Source organism: Medicago sativa, chromosome 1 (assembly GCF_051527215.1).
Source record: "Medicago sativa cultivar Bolivia chromosome 1, Bolivia_mono, whole genome shotgun sequence".
In the NCBI taxonomy this organism is placed as follows: domain Eukaryota; kingdom Viridiplantae; phylum Streptophyta; class Magnoliopsida; order Fabales; family Fabaceae; genus Medicago; species Medicago sativa.
The window spans coordinates 57836828-57857307 of NC_140749.1; the positions used below are offsets into that span (position 1 = coordinate 57836828).

The window sequence follows — 20480 nt, forward strand, 5'->3', positions numbered from 1 at the left end:
TATGAAATTCTAGGGTTCAAGTATTAGTCTAGTTGCCCCTTTTTATGCCATGAATGCTATACATGATAATTCTTGCCATATAGATGTTTTACAAGTTTTATATGATCAATTATGTTCCAATATTCTTAGAGACACTTGGTTTGAGGTTTTTGGGTCAAAAATACCAATTTTAAGTGTTATGGACTGTCCTAACTCGCCACGGCGAGCAATTACTCTCCATGGCGAGCTAGAACTGCGAATGGGGGGTTTTGCTCGCCCCCAACTCGCAGCTGCGAGCTGCTGCTCGCCTCCCCAGCAAATCTACTCGCCTAGGCGAGTAAGACAGGGAGAATTCCCATTGTTTTGCTCGCTTCAGGCAGGCGTGGGGATTTGCGACGCAGTTTTCTCTGTGGTGTCTTTTAACGAATGTAAACCCCTCAAACCAAGGTCCTAAATGATTATCAATGAAAGCATGATTTTTATGATATGAGGCAAGTATTAAGCATGTTAGTAAGGCATGGCATACGAGAGAAATCATGTCATGAAACGGGTGACAAACTATCCATTAAGCAAGAGGAAGACTAGAGCCTCGACATAGTCATTGAGAACTAGCTAGTTAGCAAGATTCCTAGAATGCTAAGACGCGAAGTATAAACTCTTCGCATATGTTAAAAGTGTTTAGAAAGCATGATAAGATGTGGTTTGATTAGTTAATCACTCCACCACGATTAAGTATGTACATGAACAAGTATAAGTTTACCGCTAATCGGATCGACTCAAGGGTCCGAGGTAATAAGCAAGTAAGTATGTATATGTTTAACTTATGCACGACAAGACCATGACTAATAAGTGTAGGTGACATGTCTCTTGATATCCAAATCAGGGGGGATACAAGAGGTTCTCATTATGAGAACGATTTAAGCCGTAAGGGACCCGCATGTCACTGAGTAACAAGACGTAGGTGCTCGTGTCTCTTGTTATCCACGCCAGGGGGATACGGGAGATTCTCGACCCAAGGGGAACGGTTTAAGCCGCAAGGGACCCGCACGACACCGAGGGAGTCCGATGTACGTACATCGTTCATGTATGGGATTGTACTCGGGGTTACTCCACCCGAGACTATCCGTAAAATGAACCAAGATAATTGTTTGTTCAACGCTAACATAATAATGAATGAACTTAGATACGTTTATGTATGATATGATTATGATTACGTTATGTTCATGATTATGCAAGAGTGAATTCATACAAGTTTATGTTTAAGAATGAGAGCATTAGATGCTACATGATAAGTACAAGGCATGGAATAGAACAAGTAAAGAACATGATACCGATGACGATCTTAGGATTATCCTAATCGTCCGGTTTAGAATCGTGCCATGATTATGTTATGTTTAGGCCTTGATACATAGAGTGTATTCTTGGCAATGCGGTTTTAGACTCCCCCTCGACCGCCATGACACGTATAGGAAGTGAAGCCTATAACAAGATAAGATAAAACTATGACGGCTCTAGTATGCACTACCGTCTAAGTATGCAAGTTCCCACACATGTATAATCAACCGTCAGGTTGTAATGTAGACACGTGGTGACCGTAGGTTTTCCCTTGAGGTTGCCTATGGCCTAGGATTTAGGGGAACTCACTGAGACATTATGTCTCATCCCAATCCTTATTTGTTTCAGATTATCAGGATGGATGGCAAGCTAGTAGCCGAATGGATTTTCAGCAAGAGCTCGTTCGTACCCGAAGCGCGAAGAATATGGATCTCAAGGATGTATTTATTTTAGATAAGATAATATGTGATGTATTGTTATTGTACGAACGTGTTTTGTTGTATATAAATTCATTCGAAGTTTTTATGTTGTATATTTTAATGTATCCAATACTAAATTCAACGCGCGTGCTAGACTTTCTAGATACGTCTAGTATGGGTGTTACAGAAGCCTTCTGCAGCCAAATGAAATAAGAAAGGAGAAAGAGGATCACCCTGCCTCAATCCCCTTCCCATATGAAATTCATCCGTTGGAGAACCATTTACCAAAACGGAAGCCGTTGCTGACTCAGTACAGTCCTTTATCCATTTCCTCCAAAGAGTAGGGAACCCCATTTTCAGCATCACATCTTGTAAGTAACCCCAATCAATCGAATCGTACGCCTTTTCAAAATCGACTTTAAAAAGTAACAACTCCTTATTATGCCTTTTTGCTTCATCAACTATCTCATTAGCCACCAGGATACCATCAAGAATTTGTCGACCCTTAATGAAAGCAGACTGCGATTCTGATATGACAGAACCAATCACCGATCGAAGTCTATTAGCCAGAACTTTTGCCAAAATTTTATACATACATCCTACCAAATAGATTGGGCAAAACTCATTCAGACGTTGAGGACTATCGACCTTTGGAATAAGAGTAATACAGGTGCTATTTATCCCCTTTGACAATCTTCCATTTCTATGAAATTCAAGTAAAAAGCGCATCAAATCATCCTTGAGAATGTCCCAAAATTCTTTAATAAAACCAAAGGAAATGCCATCAGGACCGGGACCTTTGAAATTGTCACAATCCCAGACCGCCGCCTTTACCTCCTCAACTGAAAAGATCTTGATCAAACCTGCCCCTTCACGAAAAGACAAGGATCGAAATTGCAAATCACCCAAAGAGGGGCGCACCTCACTGGACTGCCGAAAATGAGACTGAAAGTGGGAGAACACTGCATTGCGGACACTTTCGACACCTTCAACCATCACACCATCCACCAGAAAGAACGGAATTGCATTCTTTCGTCTACGACCCGACATAATACCATGAAAGAACTTAGAATTCGCATCCCCTTCCTGGAGCCAGTTCATCCTCGACTGTTGCCAACATATACTCGAATTAATGCGGGATAAAGAAAACAACTCCTCCGTAAAACCATGAAGTTCCTCAATCTCTTCATCAACCAAAATTGATGTTTCTCCCTTTAAATCAAGTGTGGAAATTTTGTCTTTCAGAACCAAAATTTTAGCAGGTAAATTTTGAGAATGACTCTGATGCCACTCCCGTAAAGCCAACTTAATCATCTTTAATTTTTCTTTCAGAATAAAGCCACCCCACCCTTCAACTTGAAATGAATTCCATTTGTCACGAACAAATTCTCTATAACCAGGAAAATTTCCCCAACATTTTAACATCCGTAACAGTCTTGGACCCCAATTTCCTCATCAATAGACAGCACCAAAGGGCAGTGATCAGACAAACCTCGAGCCGACGCCATCTGAAAACAATTTGGCCAAGACAAAGTCCAATTTTCTGACAGCAAAAAACGGTCTAACCGACTCATAGACTTCCCATCTCCCCGAAACCAAGTGTATCTGCGGCCCCGAAGAGGAAGATCGATCAGAAAGTTACTAGATATAAAATTGGTAAAAGATGCACTTCCGGCTTGATTCGAATAACCACCCATACTTCTCCTTTCATCGACACCCCGCACCGCATTAAAATCACCACAGATACAGACATTATGACCATACAGAGAGTTCAATCTATTTGAGATACTAACCCAGAGTGCCTCTTGTCGATAAACATCACAAGGTGCATATACATTAAATAAAACAAACTGCTCTCCGGACTTCACAAATTTTCCAGCTACCACCAAAACATGTTCAAAGGACATAGACAACCACACCTCAACCTCCTTCTTATCCCATATAATGGCCAAACCACCTGACGCACCAATCGAAGATTGATAAGAAAAATCGACATCAACATCCCCCCATATAGCATTACGCACCTGGGCATCAAACAACATTAATTTCGTTTCTTGAATACACAAAATAAAAGGTTGTTTCTCCCTCACCAATTGTTTCACCTCCCTCTTTTTTTCAAAACTCCCCAAACCCCTGACATTCCATGACACTATCTTCATGATGCACACACTAACACGTACCCAACACCCAAACCCTCCACCACCCTCTCTCACAACTCAGACCCCACTCCCCCCAACCTCCTTATTTTTTCTTCCCACACCAGACAGTACATCAAACATATTGTTTTTGTAACCCTGAAATTGAATACCCACCTTCTTGCCTATCCCACAAACATCCTCAGAAACCACATTTTGATTACCCTGAAGGACTAACCAATTTTCCAACTCATTTTTGACTGAAGATTGTGAATCACCACGGGAAGACCAATCTACCGAAATAGCCTTAGCCTTTGAGGAATCAGGCACCCTTTTACGTTTCTTAGCATTCTTATTCAACTCATTTGTCCATATAATATAAATTTGTTATATATATATATATATATATATATATATATATATATATATATATATATATATATATATATATATATATAGGGGTTTGCTAGGATACACCCACTAGTTTTTATTAAGGTGTGTTTTAGCAAAGATATAACTTTTTTAGAATGTTGCTAAATACACCTTAAGGTGAATGTTGCTAAAACACACATTCTTAAAAAATAAGTGGGTGTATGTTAGCAACTCCTACAGGCATTTGCTAGAATACACCCACTTATTTTTAAGAAGATGTGTTTTAGCAAGTTATAACTAAAAAGTAGTTAAATGCACCTTAAGGTGTAGCTTGCTAAAACACTCCCACATAAAAACTAGTGGGTGTGTTCTAGCAAATCCCATATATATATATATATATATATATATATATATATATATATATATATATATATATATATATATATATATATGGAGCTGCTAACTTACACCCACCTAAAAATACTAAGGTGCAAGTTAGCAAACTGCATCCACTTATAATTTACTAAAACACCATTTTGTTTATATTCTAATTAATTTTAAATAGAAGGGCAATTTTGTAACTAGCTTAAAAAAGATCTTTAAAAAAGGAAACAAAAAAGATAATGACATGCTTAAGGTACAAAACATGTAATAAAGACAAACTTTTAAGGAAACAATATTTGGAATGATGAAAGTGGGTGTAAATTAGTGAAGGTTGTTAACTTGCACCTTAATAATACTTATAAAAATGAGTGTAAATAATCAAGTGAGTGTAGGTTGCTAACTTGCACCTTAATAATTTTAGGTGGGTGTAGTTTGCTAACTTGCACCTTAGTGTTTTTAGGTGGGTGTAAATTATATATATATATATATATATATATATATATATATATATATATATATATATATATATATATATATATATATAGGGTTATGTTACAAGCCACCCTTTGGTGGTGTCTTTTATCAAGTCACACCTCAAGGTGTGATTTTTACTTTTTAGTTATAACTTTGATAAAAGACACCTTCATAAAAAGTAGTTGATGTCTTTTAACAAATGCTCATAGAGTAACTTGATAAAAGACACCTTCATAAAAGGTGTCTTCTATCATAACCTATATATATATATATATATATATATATATATATATATATATATATATATATATATATATATATATATATATATGTGTGTGTGTGTGTGTGTGTGTGTGTGTGTGTGTTTTGTTACAAGCCACCCTTGGTGGTGTCTTTTATCAAGTCACACCTTAAGGTGTGATTTTCACTTTTTAGTTATAACTTTGCTAAAAGACACCTTCATAAAAGTAAGTTGGTGTCTTTTCACAAATGCTCATAGAGTAACTTGATAAAAGACACCTTCACAAAAGGTGTCTTCTAGCATAACCATATATATATATATATATATATATATATATATATATATATATATACATATATATATATATATATATATATATATATACATATATATATATATATATATATATATATATATATATATATCTGGTTTTGCTAGAAGACACCTTTTATGAATGTGTCTTTTAGCAAGTTATTCTATGAACATTTGTTAAAAGACACCAACTAATTTTTATGAAGGTGTGTTTTAGCAAAGTTATAACTAAAAAGTAGAAATCACACCTTGAAGTGTGACTTGCTAAAAGACACCTTCATTGATGGCTTCTAGCAAAACTCATATATATCATATATCGATTGAGAGTGACTTTCTAGTGTGAGAATAGTAGCAACAAATCTTAACTATTAGATTAAAATATACGGTTGAGATAAAAAGCCCAGATTAATTAAAAGTCATGTTTAATTAATAAATATGTCCTAGTGTAGTTTATTTTCAAAACCCATCATAGCCTAAATTGGACTTCTAATTAATAAATATGTTCCGCTGTAGTTCTAAGGTGAACCACCATTATAAATGGTCCACCGTAGAACAATACTTAAAATTAGAATAAATTTTATCAACTTTTAAGAAGTGAAAACTCATGATCTACTTCATTTTATGGTTAAGACAATGATCTAATCGATATGAGTTACATATTGTTTTCTTTGGTGTTTTAATCGAATCAGTATAAAAAAAGTCATTATCTCAAACGTCAAAATGAATATGACCATTATCTCAAGAGATGATGACGTCTTTCCTCATTGAAATTTTAAATCATTTCTAAATATTAGTTCACGATAGACCACTTACATAGTTTATCCATATTAAAATTTGTCATACATATATATGATGTGAACATAAGTTTATAAGTGTGACAATCATCATCTTACAAACTAAAATTTACTCCCTCCGTTTCAAAATGAGTGTCGCTTTAGCAAAAAAAATTGTTTCAAAATGAATGTCACTTTCAGTTTCCAATGCAATAATAACTTTTTCTTTTCAATTGTACCCTCCAATTAATACTCTGCACACTACTTTCAAAGTATTACTTTTAAAACTAACCAATAGTTAATAAGGATAATTTGATAAAATAACCATTCTCTTTCTTTTAATCATTACATTTCTTAATATGTGTGTAAACACCTAAAACGATACTCATTTTAAAATGGAGGGAGTAAAAGACTGGGTTAAGTCCAACCTAAATTCTAATACTCAAGAAAAAAGATTATAGTAATCTTAAGTCCGATGGAAAAGTGTTATTGTTCTTTTGCAAGAGACACTATAAATACGTAGCTAGCTATAGTTCATGCTCATTTTCCATCATTTACTAGAATATTCACTATTAGCTGTATTGTGCTCCTTATTTTTCTCTTCTTCCTTCATTCATATATCTTGTCTCGCTTATAATGGGAAGTATCACTTCAGATCCACTAATTCTTGGGAGAGTGATAGGAGATGTTATTGACTATTTCACCCCAACCACAAAAATGACTGTAACTTATAACAACAAAGAAATCTTCAATGGATATGAACCCTTTCCTTCTTCAGTTACCACCAAGCCAAGGATTGAGATTGGAGGAGAGGACATGAGGTCCCTCTTTACACTGGTATTATATTATATTTAGAAATAAATTCTTTTTTTTTTTTCATGGGATTTTTTTTTTCATCTCATACATAATTATAGAAATGTATTTTCGGACAGTATATTTTATTTAAAACTGTATTTTTAGATAGCATGTTTTTCTTTTCTTTTCTTCTTCTGAAAAGTTCTATTTTCAATTCCCTAAAAAAAAGTTATATTTTTCAATGGAAAATAAGTTGTCTCTTCTTTTTCTGCAGGTCATGATAGACCCGGATGTTCCTGGCCCAAGTGATCCTTATATGAAAGAACATTTGCACTGGTATTTCATTTTCAATTTAAAGTATTTGATTAATATCTAGTTGCGTGAATTTAAGATAAACCTAGTTGGTATATATAGCTTTAAATATGTTATTATTTTGCTTGATTAAGGTTGATTATTCTATAAAAACAAATTAAAAGTGATTATGGTTGATTATCAATCCACAAGTAATATCTAAATCGATAAAAATGTCATAATTATTAAGTTAGACTCCGTAATTGGGAATCGAACACCAACTATTTTATTTATGTGTTTGAATTTGTAATAGTTATTTTCATTTTATCAATTAAAAAAAAGTTCGATTATCACTCCGTACCATTTATTACATAACCCTCATTTTCGTACAAATCATACCCTTAGCTGTCATATGCCTCTAAATTGATCGATCTGGTCATAAATCAATGTCTCAACAAATACTTTACTAATTTATTCTGTAACTTATAAACAGTAAACCCTTTTAGAAAAGCAAGTAGTATTTGTTTACTAGAAAACGTGCTCAAAATATTTTAACCATAAAACAATTTGATTGACCCGTACGTCTTGTGTAGCCACATACTCTTTAACGGGTAGCACTTTGGTGCCATTAATGGCACTGTGCCATTAAATCTGGGCCATTAATGGCATCAAGATAGATGTGTTGTGTGACCCAGATGCAATGACAATGTGTTTGTGTGGCCCAGATTTAATGGCACGTTGCCATTAATGGCACCATAGTGCTACCCCTCTAACATATTTGACTGTTTAAAGAAAATAAACTTGATTGTCATGAAAGCACTACAACTTGATTGTCATGAAAGCACTACTCACAGACCAGAATTTACTGCATAGCTTTCAATCTCGGCGTTTTATAAGATCGAACGGTTAAGATTAAAAACAGTGTCTTTTTAATTAAAAGGATCTCAGTCGTACAATTTTGATTGACCGACTCATATGCCTTACAACATCTAGACTTGGCAACAAAATCCGCCCCCGCCACAAAACCCGCCCCGCACCCACGCCCACCCCGCACCCGCTTTTTAAAGTTTACTTTATTAAATTTTATAATTTTATTTCCATAAGCACCAACCTATTTTAATATATTTATTACTCTTTAGAAACATATATTATTACTTTTTAGAAACATTTATTATAATTATTTTACACTTTTGATTTTTTTTTATTAGATCTTTAATTATTAATATAATTATTGTTTTTGTTGCTATGAAAAAATGGAAAAATATGCATTTTTTAAATATTTTATAAAAAATAGAGTTTTCGCGGGTGGAGGCAGGGCCGAGACCGGGAGACCTGTTCCCATTGGGGGCGGGGTTGAGTGTTCAATTTTTACCTCTAATATAGTTTGGGGACGGAGACGGAGACGGGGACGAGTACATAGAAGCGGGGATGCTTAAACCCGTCCCCGACCCGCCCCGTTGCCATGCCTAACAACATCCTAGAATAACAACCAGAAATCTACTTCCCACTACTCACATGGTAGCTACATGATATTTGATATGTTAGGACTTAGGATCAAGAGTTGAAACCTCTAATTTTCATTTCTGCGCACTCAATGCGTTTTATTTTTTCTACTAGACTAATTAACAAAAAAGAAAAAACAATTTGACTTAATGCAATTTTAGTTCTCATTTTGTTTTATTTATTATATTTTAGTTCTCCAATTTTTGAATCCACAAAGTTGGTCTCTCAATTTTTAAATTGTGAAATATTATCTCCACATATATATTTATATTTATTTTTTGATGATTTGATGAGTGATATACTTATGCATCAAATGAATTGATGATATGGTTTATTGTGTGAGAATTCGCATAGAAAGTGTTGTACACAGTTCCTTTTGTGTGATATGGGTTAATATATTTGTTTGTTTAATGAAAATTAGTACTCCCTCCGTCCCGGAATAACTGACCCATTTTCTAAAAAAAAGTGTCCCAAACTAACTGACCCATTTCAATTTTCAATACAACTTTCATCATTCCCAATACAATATAACACTAAATAATACTACTTTTATCATTCCCAATACAATATATTCTACTTTCCCCTTTATTTATACACTTTTCTTAATCTGTGTGAAAAACCAAAGTAGGTCAATTATATCGGGACGAAGCTAGTATAACTTAGAATCTATTTAGCATATAGTGTCATGTCGCAACCTTAGTTGTCACATAAGCATCTTATTAGTTAAAGTACTATAAAATATAATTTCTAAATGTATAGACGAAAAAAAAGTCAATAATTTTTAAAACCAGTGAGCTAAAATCATGGATTTAGAAATAGAGAAGTTATCCTTCAAAAAAACAAGAAATAGAGGAATTAAAATCTTGAATGTAAGTACATAGACGTTCAAATTCCATTTAAGCCAAACATTTTTATGAAAACTTGATGTTGCAATTTATGGAAGTATTTGACTATATTGTGTGTGTTTTTATATGTTTAGAGGTGATGTTTACTTCATTGGAGTAAGGATAGAAGGGTTTCACTATATAATTAACATTTTGGTGCTTCGATCTATAAATCTTGAAACTTAATTAATACTCCCTTTGATCCTATTATAAAAAAATTAAATTTATTGAATAATTAATGTATTTGATCGATAATATATATCAGATGAGAGGTGTTACAGTTTTCACATATGATTTGCACACAACATGTTAAACAATACACACTTTGCTTAGTTAAACCGTAAATTTTAAGAGAGTTGCTATACGGTACGACAAGTCAACACACGAATTTGCACGACAACTTCAATTTCATGTGGTATTCTCTTTTAATGGGTTCTACCTTACAATGTTTTATAATAAAACATCAGCCTGGTTAATATATAAACGTTTAGAGAAGGCAAACGGTGATAAACATTCCTGTTTGCTGCAACACATGGCAATCAATGGACATCAACAACTCACAAAGGTACAGTGACGAGGAGAGAAGTGTTTGTGTTTTCTCATAGACAAACACATATGCTAGACTACAGTGATCATTTGAAGTAAAAAAAGAATTAAAAAAGTACTCTGACTACAACATACAACTCATTCGTGCAATGGTGACGAAATTTTATGTCGTGCGTTTTAGCTTTTTCCAAATTTTAATGGTCAAAACCCTTGATACTTTTAACTAGAGTAAATAGGCAATTTCCCCCCCGAAATTAACAAAACTTCAATTACTCCCCTGAAATTGCATAACGTTAATCAATTTACCCCCTCCGTCAATTTTTCTGTTAACTGTTTACGATTATGATCAAATACCCCCCTGAACTTTTGCACTTATGTGCAAAATGCCTCATAAACTTAAAAATTTATATTTTTTTCTTACCAAAAATCATACATTCAGTTCTTCAAGTAGTATATTGTACCTATTGTCATCAAAATTCTATTCACAAGAACAAGAATGAATATATGCCAAAGAAATAATGGTTTTGTCATGTGCAGCCTTTTCATTCATATTTCATATTTATCAACAATGAGCAAGATAATATTTTTACAAATAAGGTAAAACTAAAAACCAAACATTAAAAAGATATCAAGCTGTTGAAATAAACCAAGACAAGAATGCCATAGCAGCAAAAAATTGATATCTATCACATAACTTTGTAGGACAATGTGATCTACCGGCTTCATGCAGAAGATCTGCGACACAGTCTATTTAAAATGTTGCAGCTAATAGATATGGCATTTCCTGCATTATAAAAATTATATCATTAATTAAGTTGCAAATTCACATACCTAAGCCTTGTTTCTTCTTCCTTCTGCGGATATTAACCTATGAATTTTCTTTATGGACACACAATTATCAAAGACTTGTGTACTTTATGACTGCATACTCTAACATTATTACCAACTTGTGTAAAAAAAGTCTTCTATATATTATGTATGTATATATATTTAAAACACATGAGAGTAACATCCATAAAAATTTATATGACCAATAGCTACATAAACATACATTCCATAAAGATTTATATGATCAATAATAATTGTTAATTGTTTGCCTATTTACTCCTTTTAACTACAACGAACAAGTGTGCAGATCAAAAGCTTATTTATCTTGTACATGCCTGCCAAAACATTACTAATTCATATGAGACAAATAACTAACAAGACAAAACACAAACATGAGTGATTTGCATAAGCATCAGCATCATGCATGACAATAGATAAAGTTTTTTTTCGACAGAAGACAAGAGATAAGTTGTGATATGTAATTTCTTGAAAAGAGATTGTCTCATAGCTAAATGGTTATTTTAAAAATGAAAAAACAAAGAAGAGAGAAATCAAATCGCAATCATGAGCTTATTTACGAAAATTGAATCGTGTTATTTAGTATTTTTCATATCAAATACATCAATTATTTAATTAAGTTTTTCTTATAATAAGAATCAGGGTGTAAATCTTATACTTTTTCCAATAATAAAGTTCTTAGAAGTAGCCCAGATATAAATAATTTCCCAGCCGTAAGTAGATTTTTTAACAAGCAAAGTTCACTGTTAATATTGGTTATTCTGTTATTATCTTCGATCTTATTAAAGTCTTGGTCATGATTCAATAGTTATCTTCATTTCTTGGTATGCATGCCACAAGTTAACACCACCCCTTTAAGGGAGGGCACAAGTTAATGATTTATATATAGAAAAAACTTATTGAAATAAGTGTATTGTATTTAATATTTAACTTTTTAATCATTTAAATGCACAAAATTTTAGAAAATGTTTCTCTTTTAGGTTTCTTAACATGTGTCCTAAGGGCACAAGTTAACACCACACCCTATCTTTAATATTATTTATTCATAAAGGCACCTCTATTACTGTTTGATAGATCAAATCATAACTAAACCCTAAATAAAGAAGTTGTACGGTTCAATACTTTTTTGAAACAACTAATATTTTTTAAATAAAATATGAAAGAGACAACGAAGATAGTAACTTACAAGAACTCTAGCCCATCTATTTAACATAAAAGCCCACCTAAAATAAAACCCTATTATAATAAAACAATAAGAATTCAATAATCAATATACAACTCTTACTAAAAACAATTCAATAGGTTCTACGAAATAACTATATTGTAGTATCCTTCAAAAAAAACTATATTGTAGTCTGGTTGTTATTTTTCAACGTCATCGCATGTGTACATGACATTTTGACCTAGAACAATACCTTGAATATGGTGCAATATGCATTACGTAATACTAATGAATTGGATTATGAAGATACATATTGTAATTAACAATATATCCAATTTTGGTTAATAAAAAAGTCATATTTTTCAGGATGGTGACAGACATTCCAGGAACAACAGATTCCACATTTGGTAGGTTTATGGATTACATTGATTTACTAATATGAGTAATCAAATAAAATTGCACTTTGAATTTGAACAAAATTAACCATGTAATTGTTGAAAGAAAGAAAAAACACTGACCCCTATAGTTGTATTTTGGGAACAGGCAAAGAGTTGACAAGCTATGAAAGACCAAAGCCTAATATAGGAATCCACAGGTATGTGTTTGTCCTATTCAAGCAAGAAAAGGGGAGGAAGCACTCAATTGTTGCTCCTTTTTCAAGGGATCACTTCAACACACGTGCTTTTTCTGCTCAAAATGACCTTGGTGTACCTGTTGCTGCTGCCTATTTCAATGCAAGAAGGGCAACGGCTCCTAGAAGGCGCTAGGAAGTAGAAGGGAAACGTGCTGCTAGCTAGGGCTATATGGCCATCAATCAGAAACCACTTTATGATCATCATTTTGTGGCTATGCTAGCTTGAAATAACAGCTTTAGCTTCCTGAAGTTAATTTTAGTTTAGTGAATTTCGTTGAATTAAGAAAAAAAATTGCAAGTTAATGACATTTAGATCATGTAACTTATGTTGATGTTGATGCTAGCTTATTAATGTTAGTTTGTTTTTAACTAATTGTAACTGTTGGTGAGCATTTTGAATTGATGTAATGCTGTTTTTATTATTTATTCCCTCCGTCCCGGAATAACTGACCCATTTTCTAAAAAAAGTGTCCCAAAATAACTGATCCATTTCAATTTTCAATACAACTTTCATCATTTCCAATACAATATAACACTAAATAATACTACTTTTATCATTCCCAATACAATATATTCCACTTTCCTTTTCATTTATACACTTTTCTTAATCTGTGTAAAAAACTAAAGTAGGTCAATTATACCGGAACGGAAGGAGTATAAACTTTGCAAGCTGCCATGAACATGATTGCTCATCTCAATCTCGTCAACTATATATCTATGTAGGTATGTACTCCCTTCGGTCTCAAATATAAGAAAAGATTCATTTTTTAGGTTCATTGAGTAGTTAATGTATCTAGTCTACATTGTAAAGCAAATACATTAATTATTCAATTAACCTAAAAAATGAATCTTTTCTTATATTTGAGACCGGAAGGAGTATATATTTTCTTGCGGGTTTCGATATATATATATATGTGTGTGTGTGTGTGTGTGTGTGTTTTGCTAGAAGACACCTTTTATGAAGGTGTTTTTTAGCAAGTTATTCTATGAGCATTTGTTAGAAAACACCAATTAATTTTTATGAAGGTGTCTTTTAGCATAGTTATAACTAAAAAGTGAAAATTACACCTTGAGGTGTAAGTTGCTAAAAGACACCTTCATGGGTGGCTATATATATATATATATATATATATATATATATATATATATATATATATATATATATATATATACACTTCATGATACTTTCTCTATGGTATTCTCATTCGTCCATGGTCTATTCACTATTGGTCTGTTTGTAAGACCTAAAAACGAGCTTATAGCGAATAGCTTATAAGCTTGTTTGACCAAAAAAGTTCTGTTTGGTAATGTTTTTTTACCACGAGCTTATAGCTTATTTCACAAGCTTATAAACTATTTTTCAGACGCTATTTCAAGTAGCGTTTGAGCTTATAACTTATCATTTTTTATTCCATTTTTACCCTTATTATTTAATTTAAAATCCAATTTTACCCTCTGTTTTTTTATTTGCTGAAAAAGTAATGTTTGAACTTTTAATACTTGACTGCGAGTGTATTTATTTTCATTGGGTACCAACCACTCAAAAATTAATGTTTGACCTTTTTTTTTTGTTACGTTATTTCTTTTCTTTATTAGACAGCCTTTAATTTTTTTTAATTTGTTATTATTTATAATCTAAAATAAATTAAGTTTTATGTTTTATATGAAGAGATGTGAAAGTTTACTATTATCCTTTTAATTTGTTATTATTTATAATCTAAAATAAATTAAGTTTTATGTTTTATATGAAGAGATGTGAAAGTTTACTATTATATCAGTTAAGTAAATTTTATTGTTACATTTAATTTTTTTTGCAAAATATTAAAATGATTGGGCTTCTGCCATCCATCAAATAAAAAAATATATTAAAATAAAAATAAATATAAAATAAAATTTTAGTGAATACAAATTAATTTAATAATAATAGATAAAAGATATATTAAATTAATAAACTTAAATTATTAATTTTAAATACTTTTTTTTTTGAAAAAAGGATAGAAATATATTAACTCGGAATATCATGAAAATACACCTCCCTAATAGGAGTAGGCACCTCTTCAATCCAAATGTGATTTGGATCGGTTTGGGCTAATTGAGCCAGATGATGGGCTACAATGTTACAATTTCTATTGATAAAATGAAAGCTACACGTGTCAAAGAAAGATTGGAGTCTGCAGATTTCTTTTATAAAGCTTCCAAGGTATGTTCTATCTTCTTCAGATCCCTTTTGAGCCATTTTGAAAACTGCCTCGTTGTCTCCCTCAAATATCATTCTTCTGAAACCACAATCAATGGCCAATTTCATTGTTTCTAGGAGAGCTGCAGCTTCCGCCAGGGTGGCGTCCTCCGTTCCTTCGGTTTGCCAGGCAGCAGCTGCCATTACCAAGCCATCCTCATTTCGAATGATCGATCCAAATCCCCAGAGGCCAAAGTGTTGCAGATTCGCGTCAGAATTAGCTTTGAGGAGTCCTTCAGGAGGTTTGGTCCAGTGAAACACGCGAGGGTTTCTGATGAGACTGGCTGGAGGATGATTCGTGAAATGCATGCAGTCAGGAACTGAAGTAGCTTGCTGGAACTCTTGTATGCTAGTGGCAGCTCTTTGGATGATCTCTTCCTCAGGTATGATTCTGTCTTCATGAACACTGATATTATGCGCATACCAGATGTAATAGATGATGGCCGACATTTGAATAAAATTAGTTTCTGAAACGTTGAGTATGGAATAGATTATCCAGTCGGAGAAATTGATGTCAGAGTGTTCCAAGAAGTTTATGTTTAGGTGAGATCTAAACCAAATCTTGGTAGTATTAGGACAGTTCATGAAAATATGGTCAATAGTTTCAAGTTTACTGTTGCACCTTGGGCATAAAGGGTAGCAATGGATACCCCGTTTTTGAAGCTCTGTTCTGATAGGGAGATAATTGTTAAGGATTCTCCAGATGAGCATTTTGTGTCTAGGGATTGTGTGCAAGGCCCATAGTTTTTTTTTCCAAATAGTGGTAACGTTGGTGCTAGTTGATGGAGCCTGATTGTCTCTGGATTTCCAAAGCTGAATGGCCTGATAACCACTCTTTACTGTGTAGGCACCCAAATGATCATGCATCCACATTAATTCATCCCAGTTATTAATGTTAATTACGGGGATCTGCTTAATGTAGTTGATGTCAATGGGGAAGAAAAATTCATGTAGGGACTCAGAGTTCCAGGTGGACTCATCATGATTGATAAGATCTTTGACCATGATAGGGTTTAGAGTATCTCGTTTGGGAGTTAAGGGTTTATAATTGGTAAGTCCAGGGATCCATCTGTCCTCCCAAATTCTCACTTTTTCACCATTACCAATCTTCCAGCAGCAACCTTGCTGAATGACCCAAATAGGCTGCTGAATACTTCTCCAGGCATAGCTAGGATTGTGTCCTGGTTGAGCTTGAGTGACATCTGAGAGAGGGAAATATTTAGCCTTGTAACATCTTGAAATCAGGGAGTTTGGATTGGTATGGAATCTCCAGACCTATTTGGCAAGCATGGCCAGGTTGAAATCTCTGAGAGTTTTGAACCCCACGCCTCCTTCATGCTTAGATTTAAATAGGTTTGCCCTTTTGGTCCAGTGAATTTTCCTTTTAGTGTCAGTTCCTCCCCACCAAAAGGAACAGACAACTTTCTCAATTTTCTCACAAAGTCCTTTAGGAAGTAGAAAACAGCTCATGATGCATGTAGGGATGGCTTGGGCCACAACCCTAATAAGAACCCATCTTCCTTCAAAAGAGAGACATTTCTCTTTCCAACCTTTAAGTTTGGCCCAGATTCTGTCCATGATGAATTGGAAGTCCTGCTCCTTTGATCTTCCAAAATGTGTAGGCATCCCCAAGTATTTTTTGATATGGTCACTGATTTTGACTCGCAGCTGATTTTGAAAATTCTTTTTGAGATCATTGTTGATATTTGGACTGAACACCATTTCTGACTTTTCCAGATTCACCTTTTGACCTGATGCCTCTTGATAAGTCTTAAGTATATTCATGTTAGTATTAGCTTCTTCTGGTTTAGCTTTACAGAAAATAATACAATCATCAGCATATAGTAAGTGGGAGATGGGGGGACCATTAGTGACTATAGAAACACCATGTATTTGACCTTTATTCTGACTTCTTTCAATCAAACCAGAGAGGATTTCAGCACAGATGATAAAAATATAAGGTGAAAGAGGATCACCTTGCCTAATTCCTCTTTTGGGTTGAAAGGAGTCAGTAGGCTGACCATCTCTTATTACTTAAAGTTAACCCGTAAGCAATATTTTGCCCTAGATTTACCCTAATTTCTCTGCTTAATTTTACTATATTAACCCTATCTCTTCTATTATCTCTTATTACTTAAAGTTAACCCGTAAGCAATATTTTGCCCTAGATTTACCCTAATTTCTCTGATATTAACCCTATCTCTTCTATTATCTCTTATTACTTAAAGTTAACCCGTAAGCAATATTTTGCCCTAAATTTACCCTAATTTCTCTGCTTAATTTTACTATATTAACCCTATCTCTTCTATTATCTCTTATTACTTAAAGTTAACCCGTAAGCAATATTTTGACCTAGATTTACCCTAATTTCTCTGCTTAATTTTACTATATTAACCCTATTTCTTCTATTATCTCTTATCTCTTATTACTTAAAGTTAACCCGTAAGCAATATTTTACCCTAGATTTACCCTAATTTCTCTGCTTAATTTTACTATATTAACCCTATCTCTTCTATTATCTCTTATCTCTTATTACTTAAAGTTAACCCGTAAGCAATATTTTGCCCTAGATTTACCATAATTTCTCTGCTTAATTTTACTATATTAATCCTATCTCTTCTATTATCTCTTATTAATAAAGTTTAATCTGTCTCGCTATTACTTAAAGCTTAACCCGTCTCACTATTATGTTAGTCAAATTATGTTCCTAATTTCAATGATAATCGCATTTATTGTTCATTTCAATTAAAAGATCAAAATCTGTGTCGGGTCGATGTCATGTTACAATATCAAGGTCGATGTCATGGACATAATATGATATGGTACAATACCAATGTCTATGATAATTAATATTATGAATTTAATTATAACAATTATGACCTTCAACTAAACTATTTTGTTACATGTTACTGTCAAATATTACCTTCGATATGATCTGTGCGATAGCACGGGTCGATGGTCTAGTTTATAAGAATAGAAAAAGTGACAGTTTGAATGCAAGACATAATAACATTAGTTAAATTAATAGGAAATCCCATACCAATGTCCAACTTTATCCCAACATACCCATTATTAGCCTTCCTATGTTTTTTAATATAATGAAAGGTTTCAAAAGCTATAAGGGAATTGTCAGTAATAAGCCTTCCAGGAACAAAGGCACTCTGATAGTCTTTGATAATGTTAGGAAGGATGAGTTTGATTCTATTAGCAATTGTTTTAGTGCCAATTTTAAGGATAACATTACAAAGGCTAATAGGTCTAAACTCAGCTGGAACGGAAGGGGATTTAATCTTAGGAATCAGGCAAATAAAGGTATGATTAATATTATTAATATGGCCCTCATTGTTGAGAATATTAAGAATGTAGTTTAAGATATCTTCCCCAATAATATCCCAGTATCTTTGGTAAAATAAAGCAGTAAGGCCATCAGGGCCAGGGGCAGAGTTTGCCTTAAGATTCTTGACAGCCTCTTGGACTTCTTGGGGAGAAAAATTGTTATTAAGAATAGCATAGTCCTGAGGGGAAATTCTATTCTTAACTACATTAAAAATATTATCATTTATGTGGTTAGATGAGCTATTAAACATGTTTTTGAAATGATCAGTGAAGATAGAGTGAATAGAATTACTGTCCTGCCAAATGTGTCCATCTGTATCCTGAATGCTGTGAATGTAGTTTTTCCTTTGTCTTTGGTTTGCTTTGTGGTGGAAGTATTTGGTATTAAGATCTCCGTCCTTAAGCCAATTCACTTTGGCTCTTTGAGCCCACCAGAGCTCTTCCTGTTTGATTAGGGAGTCTAGTTGTCATTCAATGTCTTTGATCTCTAAAATACAGTCCCTTGTGGGAATACCACTCTTGAGGTGATTTAGATTATTTTGGAGGCTTTTGATCTTATCTGGAATGTCCCCATACTTCTTCCAACCCCAATCAACAACCTGGTTCAGAGTTTGCTTGAGTTTAGAGGGATTTTCTCCTCTGGCTTCTTTCCAGGCCTCTTTAACAATCTGCTGGCACTCTTGGTCTTGGGCCCATAATTGCTCAAATTTTTTGGTTCTGGTTTTAGTGTAATGGGGGATGGGGGGGGGGGGGGGGGGGGGCTTCAAAGGCTGTGTAGAATTCCAGAAGGATAGGGTTGTGATCAAAGGAATATCTAAGAAGGTGAGAATTGTTTGACCTGGGATAAAGGTTAAGCCAATTAGTATTAGCACAAAATCTGTCAATTCTTTCTTTAATGTGATTTTGATCAGCTTGATTATTAGCCCAAGTAAACTTATGTCCAGTGTAACCTAAATGATCACAGTAATTTAGAGTCTCATTGAATAATTTGGTATGGTTATAATCAATACCATTCCCTCCCATTTTTTCAGAGCTATTGAGAAGGAGATTAAAGTCTCCAAAAATAAGCCATTTGGCATTAGTTCTGTTTTGGCTAAGATCCTTTATCATAGCACAAGTTAGATGTTTGAGAGGGTGGTAAGGATAACCATATATGCCAGAAGCATACCAAGATGTATTATGATTACTAGAGGTAATATACATACCAATGAGGTTTTTATTATATTTCAAAATATCAACAGTGATTACATCATTCCATATGAGGGCTAGTCCCCCTGCTCTACGACCATTTTCAATATTACAATCAATTATGAGTACATTGGATAAAGGACCACACACTAGTTTGTACTTAGCTTTTGTATTAGAGTTCTTTAGTCTGGTTTCCATGAGAAATACAAGGTCAGGACACTTTTTCTTCAAGAGCTTTTTGAGGGCTCTCACTGCAGTGGGGTTCCCAAGCCCTCTGCAATTCCATGAAAGGAACTTCATGGTTGTTGGCTGGCCTTTCCCAAGCTTACCAATTCCAGATTGTTGAGCTGAGCTTTTTCCTTTTTGCCTTCCATACTTGGTGAAGATTCAATTTCTTTCCTCTTAGTGTTAGTTTGCTGGTCTGTAGTGAACTGAGTGTTTTGCTTTATAGGTTCTCCCAGTTTTCCTTGCTGATTATCCATCATCTGGTTTGTAGTGTATCTGTAGTTGCCTTTGTGTGGACAGGTTGGTGGGGGGGGGGGGGTATGGGGTGATCCAGCATGATTAGTATGTTGTGCCCCTTGCTTCTTAATACTCATAGCTGCCATTTGACTTAGTAAACCCCTAGGAATTAG

The 20480-nt window shown here is 33.8% G+C and overlaps 2 protein-coding genes across 2 annotated transcripts; one reads left to right on the forward strand and one right to left on the reverse strand.

Annotated features, from left to right (window-relative positions):
- The first annotated feature begins 6958 nt into the window (after positions 1 to 6958).
- Positions 6959 to 13512, forward strand: LOC146955735 (CEN-like protein 4). The gene is made up of 4 exons (XM_085723462.1): positions 6959 to 7261; positions 7494 to 7555; positions 12818 to 12858; positions 12995 to 13512. Exons 1-4 carry the CDS (start codon positions 7061 to 7063, stop codon positions 13216 to 13218), a joined length of 528 nt encoding a protein of 175 aa, XP_085579588.1. The 5' UTR covers positions 6959 to 7060; the 3' UTR covers positions 13219 to 13512.
- A 1578-nt stretch (positions 13513 to 15090) lies between these two features.
- On the reverse strand, positions 15091 to 20145 carry LOC146955736 (uncharacterized). The gene is made up of 4 exons (XM_085748953.1): positions 19668 to 20145; positions 18362 to 18859; positions 16872 to 17132; positions 15091 to 16523 (listed from the first exon to the last, which is right to left on the reverse strand). Exons 1-4 carry the CDS (start codon positions 20143 to 20145, stop codon positions 15091 to 15093), a joined length of 2670 nt encoding a protein of 889 aa, XP_085605079.1.
- Between the last annotated feature and the right edge of the window lie 335 nt (positions 20146 to 20480).